Source organism: Heteronotia binoei, chromosome 5 (assembly GCF_032191835.1).
Source record: "Heteronotia binoei isolate CCM8104 ecotype False Entrance Well chromosome 5, APGP_CSIRO_Hbin_v1, whole genome shotgun sequence".
NCBI lineage: Eukaryota > Metazoa > Chordata > Lepidosauria > Squamata > Gekkonidae > Heteronotia > Heteronotia binoei.
Window position 1 is genome coordinate 105,658,832 of NC_083227.1, and position 15,060 is coordinate 105,673,891.

At 43.0% G+C, this 15,060-nt stretch overlaps 1 protein-coding gene across 2 annotated transcripts in view; it reads right to left on the bottom strand.

Moving 5' to 3' along the window:
• TEX264 (testis expressed 264, ER-phagy receptor) overlaps positions 1-15,060 on the bottom strand; it is a 239,966-nt gene that overhangs the window by 51,217 nt on the left and 173,689 nt on the right. For both annotated transcript variants that reach the window (XM_060240004.1, XM_060240005.1), the window contains exon 5: positions 3,869-4,037. In XM_060240004.1, coding sequence (XP_060095987.1) covers positions 3,869-4,037 — 169 coding nt within the window. The remainder of the gene's footprint in view (positions 1-3,868; positions 4,038-15,060) is intronic.

Here is a 15,060-nt window from a genome sequence, read left to right on the forward strand (position 1 = left end):
CCTGCCTGAAAATCCTCATATAAAAGTTTGGCATAGCATACCAGAGTGCAGTGCTCTCTGGATAAGGGCAAACACTTAACAATGAATTGAAGAGGCATCCTCAAAGCAGAATTAAGCAAATTACAGTTTGTAGTCACAGCTGAAACAATTCCACAATGCTTTATAATGGTGCTTAGTCTTTGCAGTTAGTTCTAATCTCAACTAAACCCAGAAGTGTAGGCTAGGGTTGCCAAGTCCCCTGTGGCCTCTAGTGGGGGACTGTTTTCATGTGTGCAAAGTGCACAGGGCATGATGACATCACTCAGAAGTGATGTCATCATGCTGGCAGCTCTAGGAGCATCTGGGAAAACTCTATGGTTTTCCCAGATACTCTAGCAATCTGGGAGGGAACCAAAGAGTTTTCCCAGATGCTCCTAGAGTGGCCAGCGTGCGATGTCACTGGTGCAATGACATCACTTCTGAGTGATGTCATTGTGCCAGTGACGTCGGGGAAGGACCCCCCCCCCCAGCCCAATGTGGGACAGCAGGTTGGGAACCTCCAGGGTGGGAGAACCGCCACCCAGCCTGGGAACTTGGCAGCCCTAGTGTATGTAGAGGTGTTTTTCCTCCTAATCAAGCTCCTCCAGACCCAGTAGAAAACCCTTTAGATGAGATGTGAAAATCTTAGCATCAGATTCTTCATACAAGCTCACCCATGTACATATACCACTGAATAACCATCAGAAAGCACAACTGCTGTTCAGTGCCTTCCATAAGTTCAACACCTTTGTACATGCAGAATGCTTGCCTTCCTTCTCCCTGGCAGAATGGCTGAATGGAAGCCTTAGCATTAAGTAAGTATAGCTTTTGATCTAATGTCTCTTCAAATGTTTCCATTTGACTATAGCATTTCAAATGGAACTTTGTGGTGCTTTATATGAGAGCACATTTATATGCCATATGCAACACACACAATACTTATAAATAGCACATGTATTTTTGTACCACAAGATGGTGAGCATGTGGGCAGAACCCAGTAAGTAGCAGTCTGTGATACTACAGCAGAAATATCAGAACTACAGACAGCATTGATTTTTATCCTCCTGCAGAGAGTCAATCACTTCTTTATATACACATACACATATATATAGACAAATCTCTTTTAGCAGTTGCTGTAGGATAACTCTTTCAAAAGGCCATTTGAAAGTATTCAAAAAATTCTAAATACGGCACTATGAACTAGAGTATAAAAAGTAATGTAATGACAACAGCTAAAATCTGACTTACCCAATAAATGTTATAGCGAACAGGATAATAGAATCACAGAGTTGTAAGGGGCCATACAGGCCATCCAGTCCAAGTCCCTGCGGATCAGCCTATAGCATCCCTGACCAGTGTTCATTCAGCTGCTGTTTAAAAACTGCCAGTGAGGGGGAGCTCACCACCTCCTTAGGCAGCCAATTCCACTGTTGAACAACTCTTACTGTAAAAAAAGTTTTTTCCTAATATTCAGCTGGTACCTTCCTGCCCTTAATTTAAACCCATTATTGTGAGTCCTCTCCTCTGCTGCCAACAGGAACAGCTTCCTGTCCTCTTCTTCTTCTTTTTTTGACAGCCCTTCAAATACTTAAAAGAGAGCAATCATGTCCCCTCTCAACCTCAAGTGAACAATCATTTCCTTTAGATAGATCCAAGCGGGCAGCCGTGTTGGTCTGAAGCAGTAGAACAGAGTAACAGTCAAGTAGCACCTTTAAGACCAACAAAGTTTTATTCAGAATGTAAGCTTTCATATGCATGCATACTTCTTCAAATGTTCATTCCCTTTGTGAGGGGTGCTGCATGTCCACTGGGGCATGAGATACAAGGTTCCATGATTGTTTCAGTTTAAGTGTTATGAACCATGCATAAAGTCAGAGACAAGACACACATTGCCTCTGAATAATCTCAGTGGAGAACATGCCCTCTGCACTGGGGAACAAGGGGAAGAGGAAAAAGCAGAAAGAATGGCAGGTGGAAAGTGGTGTCAAAGCCCTATAGGACTAAAGGACTGGGTCACAGGTGCATTCCCCTGTCAATACTTTTTGATGGTTTTGTTTTTAAAAAGAATAAATGAATCCAATTGTAGCTACCATTTGCACTGCTCCGAAGACACGCAAAGGTTTCTCTTAACGCCTAACCAGAGTAAGACCCAATCTGGTGTATTGGTTAAGTGCACATACTCTTTATCTTGAAGAACTGGGTTTGATTCTCCACTCCTTCATTTGCACCTGCTGGAATGGCCTTAGGTCAGTCATAACTTTTGTAGGAGTTGTCCTTGAAAGGACAGCTGCTGTAAGAGTTCTCTTAGCCCCACCTACCTCACAGGGTGTCTGTGAGTGTGTGTGTGTAGGGGGGAAGGTAAAGGAGATTGTGACCGCTCCGAGACTCTGAAATTCAGAGTGTAGAGCGGGATATAAATCCAATATCTTCTTCTTCTAACAAGGTATAAAACATGTGGAGATTTCTGGGCACTGACAAAGCAAGTGTCCCAGTGGCTCTCCCTTTTCTTCACCTGGAACACACATACACATAGTAACACAACTGTACATTTTCAAAAATTAATTCGACTTTTATGCTATTTCAAAAACTGCCCCTAAATGCAGCCCTCACACCTATTGGTTTATGTAAGTGGCAAAGATACACAACTTGCACGAAAAAAAAACCTAAAGAAAAAAGTAACACTGATGAAATCAGAAATATCCATTTGTGCTGGAATATTCCACTGCTGTGAAAAGACAGAACTTGTTTATAATATGGCAACAGTTAAAAGAGGAGATGGTAAGGCACAAAGTAGATATGGGTTCACACACATCAACACAGTACATGTTTGAACTGTGATAAACTACAGAATACTCAAGTCCTTTGAGCTTTCTTCAGAGGTGAACAATTATTTTGTTGACTTATGGAGACAGACTATGAAAAAGGCTGAAAATATTTGTTTTAGAGAAAGCTGTAAAAGTGAAAGGGCAACTAAGGGTGTAGTATGATCCTGCATCCATCATTTCTGGTAATTACCAGCATACTGATACTGTGAGCATGAAATTTAGTGTGCAAACAGCATCTCAACTATAATGGTAAATTAATTAGCCTTGCCTGTTATGTTAACTGTGACCACAATCAGGGTTAGGAAATTCCTTGAGATTTGAGGGTGAAGATTGGGGAGGGCAGGGATTGGGGAGAAGAGGACGTTAAGGATTTATGTTTTTATTTTATTTACTTTAAACTTATATCCCACCCTCTCCATGAACGGACTCAGGATGGTATAATGACTTAGATTCTACCCTCCAAAACAGCCATTTTCTCTAGGGGAACTGATATCTGTCATCTGATCAGTTGTAATTGTGGGAGAACTCCACACACACAGGGCTGGCAACTCTAACCACAATGCATCATAGTTTCAAAACAACTGCAAGTGGCTATAGGCTAGTAGCAGAACTTATTCTCTGCAAGCAAAATACCTGAGTGAATTCAGTTCCTGGGATTTCTGCTTAGGTAGCAGAGCTGCCCTGACCTGAATAAGCCCAGACTAGCCTGATCTTGCTATATCTTAGAAGCTAAGCAGGGTCAGCCCTGGTTAGTATTTGGATGGGAGACCACAAAGGAAGTCCAAAGTTGCTACTCAGAGGCAGGCAGTGACAAACCACTTACTAGAGACACTACAAAACTACTTCTAATCAGAATAGATGTTGCTAAATCTGATTCAGCATCTGACAATTGACAAAAGATAGATCCTTATTAACTATAAAATCAACCACTTACTCCTCAAGAGGTACTTTATGTTATTAACACTGAATAGGACAGATTTCTTTTATTATATCATAGCATTATATCACTTATGCTTCACAGGTACCTGTGATATCTGTCTGAGCATCTTCAGTCTCGGCTGCTGCTCTGCTTTTCTTCTCCAGTTCTTTCATTTCAGGCACATAGAAGTCCCCTTGACGTGCAAGGGGACATATAAAATAGATTTGGTCACCTTTATAGATCTCCATTCTGGGATGAGCACACAGTTTCCGCTCCTAAAAGAGATAAGAGACATGGCATTGGAGGGTGTGTGTGTTTTTTCTCCCTTCTATGATTCCCATTATTCTGTAAGCAATGTGCACAGTTCAAGATAACCCTCTTGATCAACAATTCCAAAGCTGTGGTTTCTCCAGACTCGAGGGAAATGTTTCCATCTTTGGCATGCAGGCCAAGACATATTTATCTAATTCTCTGGTCTTTATCACTTTCAGTCACCAAGGGGCCAAATTTATAAATGGCTCATCATCCTGTGAAAAAGGGCTGGAACGCTCAGGTCAGTCAGTGTCTTAAGTATTACCACAACTGGTGGCTCTGAGATGAAACAGATAAGAAGCTGGAACAGACTGGGAGTGCTTGGCAGATAAACTGAAACAGACTTATAATCAGCTGTACTGAATATTGTACAATTCTTTTTAAGTAGTATAACATAAGAAACACAGCAAGTGGGTCTCAAATCACTCAGAAAAGTGGCAAGCTGTTCTAAATACCATTAACTGAAGGTGAAGCTTGATATTTTAATATTCTCCTAGTTCATCCATAAATTGCATTACTTCACATCTAGCTGGATCAGGGAAGGGCCAGATATAAAGGGCAGAGCACAAAGTTTCCATATCAGTTCTCAAATATCTAGACAAAGATCTCCAGTAGCAGGACTGGAAAAAATACCACTGCCTGAAATTTTTGGGAGTTAAGGCCAGTTACTGTCGGTGGTGTTAGATTATACTTTATTTTATATAAGGCATCTCCTTTTAAAACTTTTGCATTTCAAATTTATATATGTACCTGATATGGAAAACCTGGAAAATAGCCAGGTCAAGGGCTTTGTAAACATTTCCCCAGGACATTAGCCATCTAATATTGTCCTGTGATATCTTTGATTGTTCTCGGCCATCAGTAGAGGAGGACAGTTCTCCACATATGACTGGGAACTTTCTATGATTCAAGTGAGGTTTAGATTTGGCGGTATCTTTCCCTCTTTGTAGGAATTGGCCTTCCAGTCAGCTGGCTCCTCGCAGCTATTGCTGTAGGGTGCATTTTCAGCCCTGTCTCTGGCTGGGGTCTAAGTTGGATTCCTATAGGCTGCTGAACAGGAAAGGTCCATGATGCTGTGGCTCTTTCCAACAGATCAGCAAGATATGGATCCCTTGCTCACCCCCAGCAGAAGAATAGCCACCCTCTCCCTTATAAAAACGCAGACTTGCCAGATTCCTCTTTCTCCCTAGTCCCAGTGAGGAGATGGTAAAAGGGGAAGCTATCTGACCTTCCTTGGACCCAACCCCATTCCCTATGCCAACTGTGTTATATGTCAAGTGATGCTACTGACACAGAAGTGGCATTAATTGCCCATTCCTCAGCTGTTGGAATGGACTGTAGCTCTGCACCAATCATGGATATCATTTTCAAGAGCTACGGGCTCCAGCTGAGGTGGGTGGAACCGCAGTTAGTGACCAATTTTGCACTAGGGCTGGTTCCGGGTGAAGAGCCCTTTTGCCCCCAGCACTTCTCTCAGTTTTCCCACAAGCTGCCCTGGAGCTGCAAGTTGGCCCACTGCTTTTCCGTAGCAAGCAGAAAGTGCTTTTAAGAAGATCTCACTTGCTGCGGAAAAGTGGTGCACCAACGCGCAGCTCTGGGGCAGCTTGTGTGAAAATCGAGAGAAGCACCGGGAGTAAAAGGGCTCTCCACCTGGAACAAGCCTAGTGTGAAATTGGTCAGTGAGTGAGTGAGGCATGGGCAGTAAGCAATTAGCCCTTGGTGGCACTTTGCTTCCTTATACTCAATGCATGTAATGATTATAGAATCGGCAGCAATGATTATAGAATCTGCAGCCTTTGTTTACAGACAACTCAGAGGTGTTTCAGGAGTCACTGTAACTGCTTTAGTTGTCCTTACCCCACCCTTCTGACATTGCTACTATAACCTGTAGTCCCCTCAACTACTGCTACAATAAATACATATGCATATACAATAAGCTACATAAATGCATATGCACATACAATAAAAGCAGCTGTGATTTGTGTACAATCACAGAAAAAAGACTAATTGGTTTTATGGTGGTGGCGGGGAGGGCGCTTTTCATCTTCTAATTCAATCCTAGAAGTACAAGTAAATTGGAAACTGGGGTGAGTTCGGGATGTGTTATCTGCACACTAGTGTTGAGTTGAAAGATTAGGTTATGTGGAGAAGAGGAAAGGTACTTGGAGGGAAGATAAATATTGGATGGATTCTGAGAATTTAATAATAATATTTATTATTTATAAAGTACTGCAAATATGAGGCACTGCACAGCCTTATTTATCTATCCTCTTATTTTCTTGTTTATCTGTTCTTTGTCAAATCTAAAGCACTGGAAACACTGGATTTCATTTTGGTATTGCCATTTTGTTTTCTCTTTACTTTTTTTTTTGCCATTTTGTTTTCAAAGGCCAAACCAGCCTGAGCTTTTGGAATAAGGTGGTATCAAACAATTCATCATGAAAAACATACTTGCTTTCAAATCTTGTTCTTCTCACTACCTTGGAGACAAGGAACTCCCACAATATTTTTATCTGAGCTGAAAATTTTAAAACATGATTAAAAGGGCCCAGGGCCTCAAATTTCTCCTTGGCAGCTCTCAGAAGGAAACATATGTCTCTTCACTGCCCACTACTAGAGCACTTAGCATTGCTGATCCAGGCAAGAGGAGCTCCAGAGGAGACCAGCTGCTGCTCCTAGCAAGGACCTGCCACAGCTGAAACACTTCCCCTCAGAATATAAATGTAACTCTTTGAAACAAGCTCAGAGCTTCTCTAATTAATATTATCCAGGAGTGACAGATAAAGCAGCTCCTTTCACATGTGTACAGAACAGGGGCGTCTAATTCAGAGACTGCCTGATAAGCCTCTCACCCCCTCTTTGCCCTTGCCTTTGGTCCTAGTCCCACAAGTGCAGACAAACACACTACAAGCTTTTTTTAGAGATCTTATCTGTCCAATGGGCAGCTTCAGTTTTGAGCCCTACAGGTGTCTGCTGGGAATGACATGAGTCTGATGGATGCTGGCACACTAGCAACCTCTCAGGCCCAAAGAAGCAAGGTTCCTGACACATTGCACAGGGAATGGACTTTGCACTGAAAGAACAGCTGGCTGCTCTCCTGAACACCCACGTCCTGCCCGCCCAGCAGCTGCATTGCTTGATGTATACTATGGCTTACACAGCACGAGTGTCTGGGAGGGAGGCTAGTGTCTTTGTGAAACTGCTATGATTCGTGGAAAAGGGGTGGAAAGGAGGATGATTTTCTCTCCTCTAAAATAAATGCCAACTATACTGTGCAGCAGTCTTGTGCTGACATCCTCAAATAGCCTTTGTTGAGCTAGGCGGCTCTGTCAGAACACTATGTAACTGCAGCCAGAGGGCCTGGGAAGCAAACTCCAAAACAAGGGCAGGAAATGACACTGAGGCATGTCTATACTAGCAAAAGAGTTGAGGAGGACAGGCTTGACAGATTAAATGAATGGGAAGCAAAAGGGAGAACACTCTGGAGACTGCTGACCTAGGGAACTCTATGGTTTTTAGCTCAAAGTTACCAAAACCCTAGAGCACTGCTAGGCAACATCAGCAGTGTGATGATGTCACTTCTGGGTGATGTCATACCACCATGTTTCAGGGCATTTGTGGGCGGGGAGAGGCCCACAAAAGTGGAGAATCCCCACCTGGACCAGGGGCTTGCAATCCTATTACTTGGTCACCTCCTACATGAGTGGCCAAATTTACCAAGCGTTTTAAATATGATAGTTACAAGGTGAATTTGGGAGTCCCACATCAATAGATTAAGAAGGGTTTTACTCTGCTTAGGATGGTACTGTAAGTCTGATTCCTCACTAGCAGTTGCTCCACCCCTAGGCTGCTGCTTTCCCTGGCTCAAGTGATCAGTTTCCCACCAGTTGCTGCACAGGCACATTTGTATCCATGGATCCTTCCAATTTCCCTCACAGTTTCTTGTTCTTGTTTTTTGGAGAGCAAAAAACTGCAATGGAAATTGGAGGGAGCCACAGATCAAAATGAGCCTGCACAGCAAATGGTGGGGAACTGATCACTTGAGCCAGAAAAAGCAGAAGCCCAGAGGTAGAGCAACTGCTAACGAGGAATCAACCTAAGTCTACTTCACAGCAACAACCACAACAAGGACCCCACAGGAACCAGTTTACATTTCACTTCTTGAGACGATGCCTTCCTTCCTTTAGGACACTGGGATAGAGATCCTGCAGACAGAGTGGTCAAGGGTTTCAGCTCACATTATGGTTGTCAGAATTAAGCTTTCCCTCATTCCTCCATATCTTAATTCAAGAGAACTAAATGGCTTATCTAAATGATGAATCCATAGTACTACACTCCTAGGGTTGTCAGTTCTGGGTTGGGAAATATCTGAACATCTGAGGGGAAAAGCCTGGGGAGGGTGGGGTTTGGGAAGGGGCAGGAACTCAGCACTATGCAGAGTCTACCCTCCAAATCAGCCATTTTCCCCAGGAGAACTGACTGTAATAGCAGGAGATCTCCAGGCCCTACCTGAAGGCTAGCAACGCAACCTGTTATATCTGATTTTGCAACAGCAGTAACAATATTCTTTGTGTAGTTTGTAAAACAAACAAGTTAAAGGAGATCTGTAAACATTTTTCAAGTGTTATGAAAGTTTTCCTTGAAAGCTACTTGAAATCTAAAAGAATTGTTGAATGAAACTGTAGCACGTTGCTGCATAAAGAGGCCATATATGGTCTGTATTGCCTTATATCAGCTTCAGCTAATAAACAAGCTATAGTCATTCTTTGACAACCATGATCTGGCTGTGGTGATTCATGCTGTCATTAAGCCTACTCTCCATCCCTGTTGCTGCCCCAAATACCCCCTCATCAATTCCACACAGAGGCTATTATTACAAGGACAATGAACACACTGGCTGCGAGGAAATGCTGTATCTTCCTATCTACAAGATGTTGCGGAATGAATACTGGAGCACTGCTGTATTCCTGCTATAGTAGCCTTTCCTTGTTGTTGTTGTTCAATTGCACAGTTGAGTCTGACTCTTTGCGATCTCGTGGACAAAGTCACGCGAGGCCCTCCTGTCTTCCACCATCCTCCGAAGTCTGTTCAAATTCTGGCGCAAATGTAATGCTTCCTATTCCTTAACCATATTTAAGACATACCATAGGACAGGGGTGTCAAACATGAGGCCTGGGGGCCAAACCAGGCCTCTGGAGGGCTCCTATCAGGCCCCCGAGCAACTGGCTGTCGTCTGCTTCATTTTCCATCTCTTTTGCTTCCTTCTGCATCACAGCTTGCTTTGCCAGGCTTGCTCAATTGCACAGGAGCTACAGAGCAAACTATCTATTTTGTCCATTGGCTGAGGCTCCACCCATGGAGAAGAAAGTGGGGAGGAATAGCTTGCTTTGCCAGGCTCTCTCAATTGCACAGCAGAACTACTGAGCCAAGTCTCTCTTCTTTTTATTGGCTGATACTTCCCTCCCCACTTCTTGGTCACCTGGGGAAAGAAGGAAAACTTTGCCCAGTTCCTCGGATCGCACAGGAGAGATGCAAAGAAAGCCCCTTTAGACCAATGAGTGCTAAAGTTTTAATCATATTTTAAGTTTTTTAAAAAATCTTTGATTGTGTTTGTGTCCTTTATAAAGTTTATATCTCTGCCACCTGGCATTACATTTTATGACACATATGGCCTGGCCCGACAAGGTCTCATTTATGTCAGATTCAGTCCCCATAAATGAGTTTGACACCCCTGCCATAGGACCACACATACCTCTTTCCCCAAGTCTGTGAACTTTCACATGTGAATTCTCCCCACCTTTAACTGAGGCTCAGTTCTATGTCTATATGGCTAATGAAAACAGGATGCAAATTAATCACATATAACATCATTAGAGCTGTCAGGTCCCTCCTGGCAACTGGTGGGGCATGGTGGGGACTTACCAGGAGAAAGCAAAAGGCACAGGCTACATTGCTGACCTTGCACAGGAAGTGATATCATCATGCCAGCAACTTCCAGGCATGCAAAAACTCGATGGTACAACTGGCTTCTACCAATGAGTTTTTGCCCAAATACCAGAATGTCACCCTGAAGTTGCTGGTGTGATGGTGTCACTTCCTGTGTGACACTGACAATGTGACCTGGGCCTTCTACTGAAAAGTCCCCCCACTGGTCAGGTGCTTGGTGGCTGGGGATATGGTAGGGTTCCCATTCCCCCACCTCTGCCGGTGGTTACCCTGATTTAGGGGCCTCCAACCTGCCAGCATGGAGATGGCCATCAGGAAGAGAGCCCTGGCCCCAAAGAGCTAAATTGTCACCCAATGTGCCCGGCATGATGACATCACCCGTAAGTGATGTGAACACACCAGGCAGGTCACACAAGGGATGCTTTAGCATTTGAGTAAAAAAACCTCTAGGGTGCCACAGAGTTTTTACCCAAATGCTAGAGCATCCCCCACATGATGACATCATTTTTGGGTGATGACACTGCAACATGAATGCAGAAGAAGTACCCCACTGGTAGCCAGGTAAGACCTGGCAATCCTAGGGTAGGGTCTGGCAGCAGGAGACCCCCACCTCCATGGGGGGGGGTGTCTGGCAACCCTAAACATCATGTGTATAGTTTAGCATCAAATACCACTTCTCATCTAGGGTTGCCAACCTCCAGATGGCAGCTAGAGATCTCCTGGGATTACAACCAATCTCCAGATGACAGAGATCAGTTCATATGGAGAAAAGAGCCACTATGGACTCTGTGGTATTATACCCTGCTGAACTCCCTCCCCAAAACCCACCCTCCTCAGGCTCTACCTCTCAGATCTCTAGGAATTTCCCAACCAAGAGCTGGCAACCCTACTCCTTGTCAGAGGTCAGATGAAAACTCATCACACAGAGATTCTGGCATACGCTAGGATCTGCTGGAGGATTTTTGTGAAGATGGGAGGCAATTTTCATCAATTCCATCCTTAAGCAGTTTGTGGGGGTCCTCTGTCCTCCAACAGCAGCACTGGGGAGGCAATCTGGGTTTCAGCAGGCAGGGGAGGCAAGAAAGTTGTGCTATGCTGATAGAAATTCCTTCCATCAGTGGAAATTCCCAGCTGCAATGTAAGAAAGAAAAATTCCTAGTGCAAAAAAGTAGTCCACCTAACTCTTCCCCCCTCCGATATACAAGAAGAAATGGACAGAAATGCTGGGTGATTTATTATCTCTGCAGGGAAATCTGCCTCAATGTGATTATTAAAATCTGATTACCCCCAACCATCCACTCCATATACAGAGTTCTTGCTAGCTTAAGCAGACCAAATCCTGTCCTTGAAAGAAAACACAATATACAGCCAATCAAGTCAGATGTCAAAGTGCCATACCGCCATGGCCTGATCCTTTCTGCACCAACTGCCCTTAGGGATCAACATCCTGTCACAAACCCACCAATATTTCATAGGAAAAAAAAGGACATTCTTGTACGTGTTTGTAACATGCTATCCTCGTTGCCTGAGTATGCACATGCACACACAAAGTATATTACACACTGCTGAAGGCTCTCCTGTGCCCACTATATGCGGCATTTGCGCATTCTTCTGACACTGTCTTTAACTGGCTTTTTTAAAAATTAAGAATATTTAATAGACTAATGTCAAAAAGTCTGCCAAGAAAACATTGTGATGTTACATCACTCCATGGGTTGGTAATGACTTGGTGCTTGCACAGAGGACTACCTTTACCTTTTTAAAAATATATATATCAAAATGAATCTGGATGTATTTCTTACAGGATAGCTAAAATTCTAACACAGTCAATAATATTTTCTTTTTAGGCAGGGAATTATTGAGGTGATGACAGAAGCAAAGCTATTGGGACTACAGTGCATGCATGTATACACATTTAAAAAGCATTCCAGCTCATTTCAACATTGTTAACAGCAGTGAAAACTGTACTAATGACACACTGGAAGGACAGCAATGTCTGAACGTTGCATTAGTGGTGCTTAAAGGTTTGGGATTACTTTATGATAGATAAGATTACTGATTGGGTAGTATGTTTTGAAGGAAATCTCATGTCACAAAGTGTGATGAATAAACAGTCAGCATGGGTGGATGCTTTTTCAGATAAAGTGAAAGCTGATTATAGAGGGTCTCACTTTAAGGATTTTAAAAATCAGGATATATTTTTATACCATTAAATAGTTTAGATATCATACCTATATTGCTGTAATGAAAGCAATATGACATTTTTTAAAAGCATTCCAGAAATCTCCACAAGAGGCAAAATGGGAATAGGAATCCCCAACTAGTATCAGAACACAGGGATTCCAGGTCAATGGGAGCAACTGGAGTATACATACAAAGGTGCAAGTATCATTTTGATTTTATAGCACAGTTGTATCTCTGGGAGCAATATATCAAGAAATCCCAAATGGCTAAGGACCATTTCTTAATTCAATGGCCATTTATCATCTCCCCCTCCTCGAAAGCACAATTATTCTGTGAACCACATAGATTACCATGCAAGCTTTGCCACTGTCTTCATTTGCACAGTCAAGCCTTTGTGTAACATTTATTTTTAGCAGCTCACTCAGTAAAGGCCTTTAAACAAGCATAGATTTTAGAGGCAATAAAACACGTATTGCATATCATATAAATTGATTTGGTTTTTAAATATGGAATGATCCTGGTCTACTGAATCTAAAAATATATTTTTCCACTATATTATATATAGTATTATATTATTATTATTATATATATTATATTATTATATTATATTATATTATATTATATTATATATATTATTATTATTATATATATATTCAGTGTTTCAGTAGAACAGCTAGATTTAAGTCCAGTAGCACCTACAAGATTTTCAGAGTATGAACTTTCAAGAATCAGATCTGAAAATCTTTTTGATCTCTAAGGTGCTTACTGGACTAAAAAATGGTTGTCAGCCCTCTTGGTGGAGGTTGGGGATTCCCTTCCACCATGTTGTACCCCCTGCTCTAATCAGCTGGCTGGCTGGGGGACTTACCAGGAAAGGGTGGGAGGCCCAGGTTACATTGTTGGCAATGTGACATCACTTCTGGTTTTCACGGTAAATGATGTTATCCTGTTGGTTACATCACAGTGATGCTCTGGCAAAAACTCTATGTAAAAGCCATTTTTACCATAGTTTTTGCCCAAATACCAGAGCATCACAGTGACATTTCACTGTGATGGCATCACTTCCAATGCACACTGAAAGTGACATTGCTACATTATCAGCAACATAGCCTGGGCTACCATCCTGCTAAGTCCTCCTCATCCCTCACCAGTTGCCAGGAGGGACCTAGCAACCCTAGACTTGAATCTACAATTATTATATATTAATTATTAATTTGATATCTATCCTGCCCTCCCCACAACTGGGCTTAGGGCAGGTTACAAAATAGGAATTTGTACAATAAACCAACTTTAGAAATCTAATAACAACATTTAAAACCATAATAAACACTAATAAGATGGTGTTCTCATATGATGAAGTGTGCTTAGCACACGAAAGCTTACGTTCTGAATAAAACTAAGTTGGTCTTAAAGGTGCAATCGACTCCTATTTTATCCTGGCTCTGTTTCAAATATTAATAGATATCGCCTAATCCATGGGTTCCCAGTTTATAAAGCTCCCTGCCAGCAACGGTCGAACAGAACAGTTTGGCTAGCAGTTTGAGCAGGAGGGGCGGATAGTATTGGATGTTTGCTGCCTCAGCTAAAAGCCTGGCAGAATAGCTCCATTTTACAGGCCCTACAGAACTATAACAAGTCCCATAAGGCCTTAATCTCTATGGGGAGATCATTCTGCTGGGAAGGGTACTGGTTCTGGTAGGTTCAGATCCTTCTTTAGTTAGCAGAGCACACAAAGTTTTAACGCAGTACCTGCTTGTATTGAGTCTGAACAGACCGTGTGGTTGCAGTTATAAAGTTACACAGAGCCACTGTTTCTAGTTGAAATGAAACAATAACTACTTTATTACAGAAATACATGTCTGATTAAGAGAAAGAACCAGATCTGAAGCTATCTATCTGATGGGGTTGGATGCAGACAGGAGCATTCTGCAGCCCCATCTTGTGTGGGTGGAAAGGGGCGGGAGAGAGGGGGTTGCTTTTCACTAAGGTGCTCATCTGCACCTCAAAGGAAAACTGTGACAATAGAGAGTAAGCAGGAAGCAGCTTAGTGTGTGCCTGCCTGCCATGCCTACTCTGTGGTCACTTGCTTCTGGAGGTCTGAGACACAGGAGCATCACACCAGGTACTTCCAATACATTCCACCAGGGTTGAAAACATCCTGGCCCTAAATGAGGCTAAGTGGATGACCGTTTTCGCACACAGCTCACCTCGCAGTCACAATCCTGTTCCCTCCACAGCGTCTGGTCGAATTTCCCACCATCTGCACCGAAGTTACAGGAAGTGCCGCAGCTTTTGCGTAGCAAACGTAAACCGCTAAAACCCAGTAACTCCGGCGCAGATGGTGGGAAATCCAACAGACGCTGCGGAGGAAATAGGATTGTGACTGCGAGGTAAGCTGTGTGCGAAAATGGTCAATATCTTTTGGTCTGAAGATTACCAGTAGATATTGATCAGCTGAACGAACGCAAGGCCTTTGGGATATATATGGGGAGAGGCAGTCCTGCAGTATGTTGGTCCCTGGCCACTCAGGGCCTTAAAGGTTAAGACCAACACCTTGAAATGGATTCAGAACTCTATCAGCAGCCAGTGCAATTTGCACGGTACCGGATGAATGTGCACCTGTGGAGATGTGACAGACAGCAGACAGGCTGCTGCATTTTGCACTAGCTGTAACTGCTGGATCAGGTACAAGGGTAGGCCCGCGTAGAGCAAGTTACAACCATCTAATCTGGAAGCGACCATTGCATGGATCACTGTAGCCAAGTCATGGGTGAAAAGATAAGGGACTAGTTGCTGAACCTGCCAAAGATGAAAAAAGGCTGATTTGCCAACCTCTGTGACCTGGGTCTCCATCAA